The sequence below is a fragment of the Carcharodon carcharias genome, chromosome 22 (genome assembly GCF_017639515.1).
Source record: "Carcharodon carcharias isolate sCarCar2 chromosome 22, sCarCar2.pri, whole genome shotgun sequence".
In the NCBI taxonomy this organism is placed as follows: Eukaryota; Metazoa; Chordata; class Chondrichthyes; order Lamniformes; family Lamnidae; genus Carcharodon; species Carcharodon carcharias.
The window spans coordinates 9,749,355-9,762,347 of record NC_054488.1 but is presented as its reverse complement, the minus strand read 5'-3'; the positions used below and the strand labels follow the sequence as shown (position 1 = coordinate 9,762,347).

Sequence of the window (12,993 nt, the reverse complement as noted above, 5' to 3'; positions counted from 1 at the left end):
TTGATGGCTCTCAAGACAAAGGCATTTTTACTTCTGGAGGGAAACCCCCCTAATTGTTGCTGAATGTAGGTGCTGAGATTCTTCAAAAGGCCCAGTGAGCTTGTCACCATAACAAGTAATACAAAACACCCATAGAAAATATTAAGCAAAATAGCTCCCTTCTCTCCTACTTGCTCCATAAAACTATTTTTAAAAATCTTTTTAATTAGTGGGTCGGATTGAGGACTTAACTATGCACATTTATTTAGAAATATTCTCTTTTGTTTTCTCACAGGCTCAACTATTCAAACATGGAAAAAGAGATGACTTTTTACCCTTTGGTATGACAATATACTTTGTACATGATATATTTTGGTTTAATCAAATTGGGATTTTGCTTGCTAAAATCAGGGAGGTAATTATCTGGAAGGTTAATACAGAATTAAAAAATATTGTATGGTTTTGGGTCTGTATTGCAGTTTGTAATGCAAGGTCAGGTTACATGTAGGGTACATAAGTGTTCTTGAGCATGAAATAATGAACTTATTTTTCAGCTTTGGTCATTGAGTCGGTTTTCTGTTTCTTGGTTTAGTAGTTTCCAGTCATATTCTTCAAGTACAGGCAAAGTTTCCGAAATTAGTTTTATTTAACACCTTACAAATGTACTGCTTTATACTTTAAGGCACAATATATATTACAATGGAGGAACATCCTAATATTGCACAAAATTGTTTCAGCAAGCATTATGGCAAAAAGATAATATATTGCTAAATTATGTGTGCCCATTGAAAATAAGTATTTTCTTCATTATGGATAATCCACCCAGCTTGGGGTTTAAACCTAGTTAGGCTGATTCTTGGGAATCAATGTACCTAAACTGAATGTAAACTGTTGTAATGATAGTGCTGCACGTGACTCCCTACTCTGAGAGTAGGGCCGGGATTTTCTGGCACTGTCGTGGGCAGGACCCGCCGCAGGCGAGGCGGTGCCCCAGCCAGAACCCATTGACTTGCGGCAGGACCGGACGATCCCAGTGGTAGGCAGGTGTGGAAAATCCCACCCTAAGTCTGGGAATTGTGTCATAGTGCTGGCTTGCTTTACCTGGTAAATTACAACAAATTTAGCTTGCATCTTTAAAGACCGTACCATTTATTTCAAACAGCTTTACACAGGGGCAGGGAAACATATTAATAAAAGGAATATAGGATGTGATAAGCCAAGCTCTGTGTATTAGGGGAGGTGACTGTAACTTGGAAATATGGATTTTGTTAAGTTTCTAAGGGTGAAGGGGCTCTTGAAGTGAATTTGAAATTAAACGATACATGCTTGATGCCTCTGCTGCCAAAGGTGGGGCATGTGTTAAAGGCATGCAGCACTGGAGGGTGAGGGAGAGATGCAAATATTCAAAGGTTTATAGAAATGCATTGGGGAAAGCCAATCAAGAGATCTGAAAATGGGATCTGAATTTTAATATGGGCAATAATAATGTTACATTTAGTATGCAGCCATAGGGGCTTTCCAAGGCACTGCCCCATTAGCTTACAAGTGATTGGGAGAGGAGCTCACTCGAAGAGCAGGAGGGGAATTATAATGACGAACTGCTGAAAGGGTGTTTGTTGGACTACCCTTTGATATTTTTGGCTGCTAAGTCTAAGAACTACTCAGAACCTTTAAGAAATGCCAGCAGAATTTGTGGACAGTTTTTGAAATGGGCGTGGAAAAAAGGATCTCTTTCAAAAGCATTTGCCAGGCCCAGAAAAAGTCTGATGAAACAGCTTTTTTATAGCACCACACAGGATTTCAGAACCTCAAGCCTTATAGTACTTTTCTGCTCCTTGATGCAGCTTGACTGGGCTAAGCTGGAAGACCACATGATGTGGAACACCCTAGAGTTCACAAACTTTCCACAAAATTCTTGAGGTCATTGCCCTATTACCACCGGTAAATGTGGAGGCAGTGCTCATAATCACTCATCCAAGTTCCAAGTCAAGGAAGTCTTATCTCAGCTTTTCGTCCCAGCCCTTGGTAATAATCGACTGAAAGCTTTCACTCAAAGGCAGCCTGGCTTGGTAGTCACCTATACTTGTTCAGGTTGAAAGACAAACTATCATCTTTATTTGCTGAGTACACTCCAAGGATTTTGTTGAATAATTGACTGTCTAATGATGTCTACCGTGTCCATCAAAGGTGACAAAATGCTAGAATTGGGGCACAATTGAAATTGAGCAAGAGAGAATAGGTTTCTGTTCCAACTATGTCATAGTTTCCGAAAACACATTTTCTGAAGCAGATCATGCCTTGGATTGGGCTGAGGAGGGCAAGTGTTATTGTGAAAAGTTTGAACTACAATCCACAGAATACTTGAAGTTCTTTGGAGAAGATAGGGGAGGTAATTCAATCTAAGGAGCACAAAGTTTTCTGGCTGTAAGTCAAGTTATTGTCTCCACTTCCTGATTTCTCTCCTGTAAGAGTGCTCATGGTGCCAGCAAAAAGATTTCAATGGTTCTTCTCTAATAGCATCTTAATTGTTCCTAATGCCTATCTGTTTGTGAAGTTGCTTCAGTTGAACCTATTGAGTCAGTGCTCCTAGAGCACTTCTCCTTCCTCAGCCAGTGAAAGTCAAAAGGATCTTGGCTTTAGGTTTCACACTGGTCACGAGGGAGCAATATTTTGCAGGTAGCTCGATTACCAACGCCCCCCTGAACATTTAATGGTGGCAATAGGGGAATAGCCTCAATAATTATGTGGAAAGCTCGTTTCATCTCATGTGGTCATTCAGCTTAACCAATTCAAGCAGCATCATATTTAATCCGAGTTTATAAGGTCTCTGAATATGTAGAGAATAATCAAACTAGATGTGAACAACACAAAGACTGCCACTGAGATTCCTCCTTTGAAGAACACCACGGGGTGCAACTTTAAAAAAAAAACAAAACCTAGCTATCATTCCTGCCTAAAATGTAGAATATAGAAACTCTTAACTTTAAAGTACAATGATCACATTCCATCTCAATGGCTTGTGACAAAACATGAAAAGTTTTTGTAATGGTATTCTAAAATAATTGAGGGGGCAGGTTCAAATTAATTCCACAATTGCTTCCTGGGCTCAAATCATAGTACTAGAATTAGAAAATGAAATTTGGCTGGAGTCGAACTGTGATTAATTAATATTCAAATAGGACTTTCCTTTTTATTTTAAGTTTAAACCAGCTTCAGATTCTGGAATGTTTGCCTTGTAGTCAGTGTTTGAATAATTGTTAAAATTTCACCTCTAGCTCCGACAGTATTGAAGTGCCTTGATGAACGCAACATTCCTGAGTGTAACCACACTATTTTACGCAAACTAGGCATAAAACTCATTCAAAGGTTGGGCCTTACATTTCTGAAGCCGAAGGTTGCCAAATGGAGGTAAGTGGATGTTGATCTTCAGTTAGGTTCCTCAGTTAAAAATGTGGTGCTTGAATTGCCCAGCAGATCAAAAAGAAATTGATTGTTTCGTGGAATGGTTGGTTAGAAATTGGTTTTGGTTGTAATTCCTCACACATGTCCTTCATTTTGACTACCCATCAGAAATAGCACTGAGCAAGGGTGAATCAACACCTTCTTATAGTCTATCCAAATTTTACATACACATTTCTAATCAAATGTTAAAACATTTTTATTCTTTGAATTTCAACTTTAATATTGGATATTGACTATCTGACCAAGGAGAAAAGATTGAAGTTGGTGACAAGAAAATTGAACTTTACTTTGTAGGTGTTGGGAGTGTAAACATAACTGTTTGAACATGTTCCTAGTTCTTGATTTTTTTATTGTTTTTTAACATGTTCCTTTTACTTCAATGCAAAATGTTTTTTTATTTTTAGATATCAGCGTGGGAGCAGGTCTTTGGCTCTTAACTTACAAATGGCAGGTCAAGGTCAAGCTACTAACACCATTTCGTCTATACAGAAAATGGAATTAAAAACAGAGGATGATAATGACGACGATGATGAATATGATATCCCTGGAGAGATAGAAAATGTAGTAGGTGTGTTTATGAAGAGTAAAAACCTATCATGTGCAAAATGTTTATGGACTGCTACATCCAACCATATTAGACAGAACAGCTTGGCTTAAGCTTTTTTGAATAAATGAACAATATTTAAATAAAGAAATTCTAATAGCACTTGTTTTTCTGTATTAATTCATTTTATTGACCTACAAATTTCTGAAATGGTGGGGGTGGTGGGGTGCGGGGTTTGAGGCAATAAACAATCGCACAAGCTGATGAACAATCGGCTTTTATTCTAAGCATCCGTTTGAAACTCTGCTCTTTGAAGCAGAGTAGCTCAGCCATACAGACCTAGAGAGTCCCAGTTTCAGTACCCAAACTATGCTGTGTTAGCTGCTCTCATCTCTCGATGTAGGGATGTTGCAATTAGTCTCTGAGCCCTTCCGGATTAGGCAGGGTTTCCATCCATGATTGCTAGACAGCACGTTTGTGTGTGTGTGTATTAAGAGAGATCATTTTTAGGCTTGGCTATATTGCTCACTAGTCAAACAGCCTGCTGGCAGTTACTGTCAGACTTGCTCCCGAAGAATTGTTACTTGTTGAGATATCAGAGGCCATGGTGGAACTATATCCAAGCAGCAACATTCTCAGGAGGAGAGGGGAGAAATTGGTAGAAGACTTGAAGGGTTCTTTTGTGTGAATTTCATATTTAAGGTGAGATATGTTGGTGCTGAGTATTGGAAAACTTATTTCAGGCACTCGGTGATGGACTCCAAGGCTAGGGGTTAGCACAGTTAGATGAACAGTAAAGCTCTATGTACTCTTAGTCAATAATACTCTTATTCATCTTAATCCTTGGAAGAGTTCTTACAACTGCACCACTGAGAGTTTATGAACTCTGGCAGTTTGTGAACCAACCAGCCTACCACATTTGGGTGACATTGCCACTTTAGTTGACCACCAGGAACTGGATTGTGACTGTCTAAAATTAATTTTGTATTAAGGGGTCAGCAAACACATGAATCTGACATCGCACAACAAAACTGGATTTTACCTGATATTCCACAGGTGAAAGGTCAATGTCTTACCAATCGCTTCATCTAGTATTCTCTGACCTTTCTTTTCAAAGCAAGTTACATCTTTTGGCATTCTGCTCATTTTTACCGAAATGTTTAATTTGAAGAGGCTTTGAAATAACTTTAAATAGGACCCAACTGCATTTCTATATGTTATTGCAAAATAAGCTGTTGCTATAGGCTGGGTGCAACTTATTTTTTTTGGTAAGATTGATGTTTGGTGTTGAGCTTTGCATATTCCCCTAGATAAGTTGTAAGAGGAAAGTAGCATGATTGTCTGAACAATGCAGTTTATTCGCTTTTGTTTGTAGTGGAAACTGTCATACTCTGTGCCTTGGTATGCATTTGATTATACCTTTATTAACTTGAACACATGAAATAATCCCTCATACATCATGTATATGAATTGCAAATTATGTGCTGTTGATGATATAATCAGTCAGTGCAGAGAAATGCCGTTTGTGCTTAAAGAGGTGCTTGGGAAAGGTTTCAGATGTATTCCTTGAGCGTAGGATACTTCCTCCCATTAAGTATTCTCTTTTCTTTATTTGTTGTATAGACTTCTGAATTGTTGGTTTAGTCCCTTGGAGTTGATGTATGTCAATTTTTGTTAATTGCTTCCCCTTCCCCTCACTTGAAAATGTTGACACTGGCTAGCAGATGACTTCTAGTGCTTTTTTGTGTTAGTTTGGATAGTTAATGTTGTGAAATTTAATTGTAGAGGGTGTCACAGCCAAGCCTGTTCTTGTTCTCTGATATTCACGTAAGCACATTGTCTGAGCTAGGGTTATTGGATACTGATTAGGATTATGATTGCCCATTGATTTTCCTCTTCTCATACAGGGCTGCTGAGGCCAATTGCAGCACCCCCTACTGCCAAATGAGCTGTCAGCATGGACTAGGATCAAATCTGGTACTTTCTGCTTGATATTTTTTTTCAGTTTCATACTTAATCAGCGGAGCCAAAAGAGAACCTGGATTCTCTCTTTCATGATTTGAATGTCTGGTGTATTTATATTTCCTACAAGTGAATGGTGCATCATTTACTGAACAAAAACAGTCAAATTTATAAAGCCAGTTTAATACTTGACATCTGCACAGGGTATAGAAAGGATAAATTCACCTGAAACATTTTTGTACTGATTCTCTGACCGACACGCCTTTGAGTGCAACTGTACACTGAGATTGGTAAACTGGCACTATAAGCTTCTATATGGAAAGGGTGCTGTTATGTGTATATGTGTGTGTGTAAAATGTTTATGATCTTACTAATTGTATGGAAGAATAAATGATATGTTTTAAAGATGCTTTTGGTTGTGTGAAAATTAATTGAGAGAGATAATCAATGTAGTGATGGAAATTCCATCGCAATTCACCTATTGTTCACTTTTTTTGTGACCCTTTTCCAGAGCAACTGCTGTTTGGACTGAAGGACAAAGATACTATTGTCAGGTGGTCTGCAGCAAAAGGGTAAGTTGCTCTACATTAGCTAATAATTCCTACTCTATATTTAACACTTGTTTTCAATTCAGGCAATCACCATAGAATTAAAATTAAATGGGATTGTAAGAGTAACTGATTTATAATAACCGATGGAAGCAGAATTTTGACTTGCATCAAACAAGCAAAGTCTCTATTATACCCTCTTTTATACAAGTTCAAGTAAACAAGGTTTTGCCTTTGAACTGGGGGCACAGCCAGTACAAGGGATTATCCAGAAAATATCCATTGTTTCCTTCAGAATACAGCAGTGGGGATGAGGGACTTCAGTTCTGTGGAGAAACTGGAGAAGCTGAGATTGTTCTCCTTAGAGTAGAGAAGGGTGAGGGGAGATTTAATGAACCTGCTCAATCATGTGAAGTGTTTTGATAGAGTATGTGGTGAGAAAGTGCTTCCACTGATAGGAGTTTCTGGTACCCAGAAGACACAGATTTAAGTTAATTGGTAAAAGGATCAAAGGCAATATGAGCCATTATTTTATGCAGCAAGTTATTAAGATCTGGAAGATACCCTCTGAAAGTATTGTGGAAGTAACTTTTAAAAGGGAATTAGATATATGCTTGAAGGGAAAAAGTCAAGGGAGGGAAACTAATTGTATAGCTTGTTCGAAGAGCCAGCAGCTGGATGGGCTGAATGGCCTTTTGTACTGTTTTATTCTGAGACACAAATAATCTAAAGGATGCAAACATATTATATTGTTTGAATATCAGCCAGCAGACGGGATTTCTTACTATGATAATCTATCTATTTCCGAAATTACTGACCATTTGAATGACAGTTGATATTTCGCTATAGATTTATATTGGATATTGAGAATGGTTCCTCTTGTGGTCAGATGTCAAAAATAAACTAACCATCAGGTTGCTGCAATTCAAACCAATGCATAAGCATTAGAAATAATTTAAATTGCTATTGAGAAGAACCCAGTTAATCTTGAATTGAGCTTCCTTCAGCAGCAGTGCGGACCTATAATGAGGCAGGCATCTTGGTTCCCTGGTTTGTATCATCTGTTTCACCTGTGAAGTCCAAGATGGGCTGCTTAGAGTTACTCGCTCCGACAGCACCTGATTTGAAGTGAACCGCTCCTGCATGGGGCTCCCACGGGTTGGGAAACTTGGTAGTTAAACATAGGTGGGAGTTGCCAACACCCCTCAAAGATGAGTGGCTGTTTCAGCACTCCTTGTGGGTCAGGAAGAGCAGTGTGTTTTTCGCAAAGCCCCTCAAGCCTTCGGCATCTATTATGACCCACCCTTGCCAGTTCTTCAGCTATTTTCAGCCATCCCCACACCTTCTCTGCCTCCCTGTAAATATTGAGGCTGTAATGTTCCATCTCTCATTCAATGATTAAACTGTTATTGTTTTGGTGCACTTCATATATGGTCAAAACAGTTAATATTTTGCTGGTTATATGCTGTGTTTTCTTGCTTATGAACTAAATCCAACTGTTTTGCTCATGAAAACTGCCCTTTTGCTGTGAATGTAATTTAACAGTGCTGGAACAAAGCTTGACTCATGACAATTCGTATCAGCTAGAGACGAATAAATATCAGTCGAGGACTGAAAGCTGTTTAAAGTTTTAGTTAATGCAGTAAGTGATAAATGATGATGAGCATTAGATCTCAAAGACAAAAACAGTAAGAATAGGCTTATTCAGCAGTGGTGAAAAACCAGTGCCATCACGAAGCTGGAACGCAAAGATGAGGAGTGGGGAAGAAGATGAATATGCATCAAAAGTGGCTGAATGGAGTTGAGGGACACTTCGCCATGACCTAATTGAACAGCAAAATAGACCTTAGGGGCTGAACGGCTTGCTCCATTTCCTATGGTCAAAACACTTCTTAAAAGCCAACTCTTTAATCTGTCCCTTTAGAATATCTCCTTTTCCTTGATGTCTATTTCTGTTTGTCTCTGTGGAGCACTTGAGTATTTTTTTTAATCTTCAAGGCATTATGTGAATGTAATTAGATATCATATACATGTTAATGATGTAACCTGCAGCAAATGGAACACTGCTACTTAATGCTGATAGATCCACGTCTGGTATTGGTGATTAGGATACTGGCACAGGAGGGCAGGAGTGTTGCATTCATGTATTTTAGGGTGCTCACTGTACATTTGCTGGAAGATCATTTAGGGTTTGCAAACCAATGTGGGATCAGACAGCTGACTGTGTTGGATCTGAAAGCGTTGTTTAGGGACAGGAGCTTCACCAAGATCATGAAAGTGGACTGTGCAAGGCATGGTATTTGCTGCATTGACTCTGAGCAATGGAGGCATGCAAAAAGGTAGCAGCCCTTGATCATTGAGTCACTTGATTTACAGTGGTGTAGTGGAGTCTAAATTGTGTGAGCCAAGCACTGGATCATAAGAAATAGGAGTAGGGCGTTCGTTAAGATCATGGCTGATCTGAGTATGGCCTTAACTCTACTTTTCTACCTGTCCCCCATGACCCTTAACTCCTTTGTAGATCAAAAATCTGTAACTCAGCCTTGAATATATTCAATGACCTAGCCTCCACTACTCCCTGTGGAAGTGACCAATGACTCTCTGAGGAAATTCCTCCTCAACTCAGTCTTAAGTGGGAGGCCCCTTATTTTTAAACTGTGCCCCCAGTTCTAGATTCCCCCACGAGAGGAAACATCTTCCCAGCATCTACCAAATCAAGCCCCCTCAGAATCTCTTGTTTCAATAAGATAGTAAAGGACCAGTAAGGGGCGCAGGAGGATACAGGTGACTACACTGGGTGGAGATAGGGACTGAGTGAGTAGTGAATTAGGTTCACATGATAAGTTCTGGTAAGTCCTTTTCAGGTTTTAACTACGGATTAAAATCAAAATCTGACATAGTACTAACCTTCAAGTAAGTTTAGTTAGCTTGTTAAATAGGGAACTAACTGGAGTAGCAGTTGTCTGTCAATCACCTGAAAGCAGTTAGATCAAGTGGTGTTAATTACTGTAGGAAGAAGCTAAACTAACTAGTGATTCATCAAAGGACAACGAATAAATGTGATCTGATAGCCATTCTAGAGATGTGGCTGCAGGATGACAAGGATTCGGTCTTGAATATTGAGGAATGTATGATATTCAAGAAGAATAGGAAGCTGGAGGGGTAGCACTGTTGATCAAGGATTGCATTGGTGCAGTAGTTAGAGATGACCTTGGTTCGGGAGATCAGGATGTAGAATCAGTTTGGCTGGGGATGAGGAATAGGGAAAAGAGACAGGCCTCTCAAACAGCACGATCAGTAAGGGGCACGCGAGGAGATAGGAATGAGATGGAGACTGAGTGAGTAGCGAATTAGGTTCACATGGGAATTCAGTGGATGGGAAAACAGGTGCGGTATAGATAGAAATTATTCTTAGTTAATTAAGTGAATAGTTTCATTAAGCTAGCTAGATAGCATAGGTAACAATGGCAAGACAGATTTTATGTTGCAGCTGTGGAATGTGGGAGCTTTTGGACGCCAAGTTGATCCATGACAAACGCGTCTGCAGAAAGTGTAAGCCTCTTAGAGTAGGGTCATCAATTTTGGTCAGTAATGAGGGACAGGAGGATGTGACCATGAGTGAGGCAGTTAATGGGACTGAGCAGACAGTAATGGAGGAGCCTCAGACTTTGCAATTGTCAAACAAGTTTGAGGTGCTCAACCTGTGTGGACTAAAGTGAGATCTGCAAGGTGGATGAGCAGGCAGGCTGGCCATGACACCATGGTACAGGAAACCTTTCAAGCTGGGAGAGTGAACATGAATGTAATGGTGGTAAGGGACAGTATAGTGAGGGGGATTGATACTGTTCTCTGCAGCAAGAAGTTAGAGTCCAGAAGGCCGTGTTCCCTGCCTGGTGCCAGGGTTTGGGGCATCTGCTCAGGGCTGGAGAGGAACTTGCAATAGGAGCGGGAGGATCCAGTCATCGTGGCCCATGTAGGTACCAACAATTATTACCTGAGCCACATGCAAATTGGCATAGGGCTTATAAGATTAGGGAGGTGAATACGTGGCTCAAAGACTGGTATGGGAGAAGTGGGTTCCAGTTCGTGGAGCACTGGCAGCAGAACTGGGGAAAGTGGGGGCTGTACTGTTGGGACGGTCTACACCTGAACCGTGCCGGGCCGAGTGTTCTTGCAAATTGCATGACTAGGGAAGTAGAGAGGGCTTTAAACTAAACATGTTGGGTGAGGGATCAAGCTTGGATCAATGTGGCAAATCAAGGCAAGAGACCATAACAGTAAAATGAATAATGGAGGTCATGGAATAGCAGGAAGGGATAGAGAGATAAAACCTAAGAATACACCAATAGTCAAGGCTAGATCTTACAAAGATAACAAAAAGACAAAACTAAAGGCTCTGTATCTGAATGCATGTAGCATGCATAACAAAGTAAGTGAATTGGTAGAGCACATTGAAACAAATAAATGTGACCTGATGGCAATTATAGAGATGTGGCTGCAGGCTGACAAGGGTTCGGTCCTGAATATTGAAGAGTATATGATATTTAAGAAGAATAGGAAGCTAGGTAGCACTGTTGATCAAGGATTGCATTGGTGTAATAGTTAGAGATGACCTTGGTTCCGGATATCGGGATGTAGAATCAGTTTGGGTGGAGATGAGGACTAGCAGGGGAAAGAATTCACTAATGGGAGTGGTCTACAGGCCGCCTAACAGTCACCACAATATAGGCCAAAATATACAAGAAAAAATATTGAGTGCTTGTGATAAAGGGTTGGAAATAATGCTGGGTGATTTTAATCTACACAAACTGGAAAAATCAGATTTGCAGTAGTAGCCTGGATGAGGAGTTCATAGAATGCTTTCGAGAGAGTTTTTTTTGAGCAGCACATTCTGGAACCAACCAGAGAGCAGGTTATATTAGACTTGGTATTATGTAATGTGACAGAATTAATTAATGACCTCAGAGTGAAGGAACCCTCAGGTAGCAGGGGCCACAATATGATTAAATTTTACATCCAATTTGAAAGGGAGAAGAGTGAGTCTAAGAATAATGTCTTAAACTTAAATAAGGGCAACTATGTGGGCATGAAAGCTGAGCTAGCTGAAGTGAACTGGGATATTGAACTAGGAGATAGATCAATAGAGAAGCATTTAAGGGAATATTTCAAAATACTCAGAATATGTTCTTACTATAAAGACAAATTAGAAGATGAGGACCCACCATTGGTGGTTAACTAAAGAAGTTAAAGAGAGCATCAAACTGAAAAAAAATATAACTGCAAAGATGAGTGGCAGGTCAGATGATTGGTCAGAATATAAACAACAGCAGAGAATGACTAAAAGTTTAATCAGGAGAAAGAAATGAGAGTATGAGAAGAAACTAGCCAGAAATAGCAAGAATTTCTACAGGTATTTAAAAAGGAAAAGAGTAAGTAAATTGAGTGTTCGACCTGTAGAGAGTGACAGTGGGGAGTTAATTGTAGATAATAAGGACATGGCAGATGAAATGAACAAATATTTTGCTTCTGTCTTCGCTGTAGAAGATGCAAAAAACATTCCAGTAATAGCTGTAAATCAGGGAGAGGGGAACTTGGTGAAATTACAATCACTAGGGAAGTGGTACTGAGCAAACTGTTGGAGCTGTGGGCTGACAAGTCTCCGGGTCTTGATGGACTTCATCCTAGGGTTTTAAGAGAGGTGGTAAATGAGGTAGTAGATGCATTAGCATTAATTTTCCAAATTTAGCTAGATTATGGAAAGATTCTATCAGACTGTAAAGTAGCAAATATAAGCCCTCTATTCAAGAAGGGAGGGAGGCAGAAAACAGGAAAGTAGGCCAGTTAGCTTGACATCTGTCATGGGAAAGGTGTTAGAATTGATCTTTAAGGAGGTTATAGCTGGCCAATTAGAGAAACTCGTGGTCATCGGGAAAAGTCAGCTTGATTTTGTGAAAGGGAAACCATGTTAATCATTATATACCTTGAGAGGATATGATGCATTAGTCCCCTGACTTGAAGGCAGTCCATGAGTGGCTGTGTTAGAAGTCAGATGTATTATACTTAGCTCCCAGTGAATATTATCTTTAGTCTTCAAATGAAGAACCCATATTATTGTTCACCAATCCTTGTGTATGATTAGTACTTTTATATCTAAAAGAAAAATGTTAACACAAAAAGGTCATTAATTAATCCTGTTTCATTACACATTACCAATGTTCTCTGTTTGGTTCCAGAATGTATTGTTACAAGGAACTATCCCAAACACTCCAGGCTACTTTTGCCAATTTAATTTGTCCAATCTATATGAAGGTTAAAATTTCCCATGATTATTGCAGTACTTTCCTTAAAAGTCCCATTATTTTTTGATTTATACCCTGTCCATCAGTGTAGCTATTGTCAGCGGGCCTATAAACCACTCCCACCACTTCTTTCCTATGCTATTTCTTATTTCCACCAAAACTGATTATATGTTTTGATCCTCTGAACCAGGTTTATTTC

The 12,993-nt window shown here is 39.5% G+C and overlaps 1 protein-coding gene across 1 annotated transcript in view; it reads left to right on the top strand.

The window, feature by feature from the left end:
- The window catches only part of tbcd (tubulin folding cofactor D), a 268,520-nt gene that overhangs the window by 58,470 nt on the left and 197,057 nt on the right, over nt 1-12,993 (top strand). The window contains exons 8-11 of the mRNA XM_041216683.1: nt 275-320; nt 3,255-3,387; nt 3,846-4,009; nt 6,459-6,519. Coding sequence (XP_041072617.1) covers nt 275-320; nt 3,255-3,387; nt 3,846-4,009; nt 6,459-6,519 — 404 coding nt within the window. The remainder of the gene's footprint in view (nt 1-274; nt 321-3,254; nt 3,388-3,845; nt 4,010-6,458; nt 6,520-12,993) is intronic.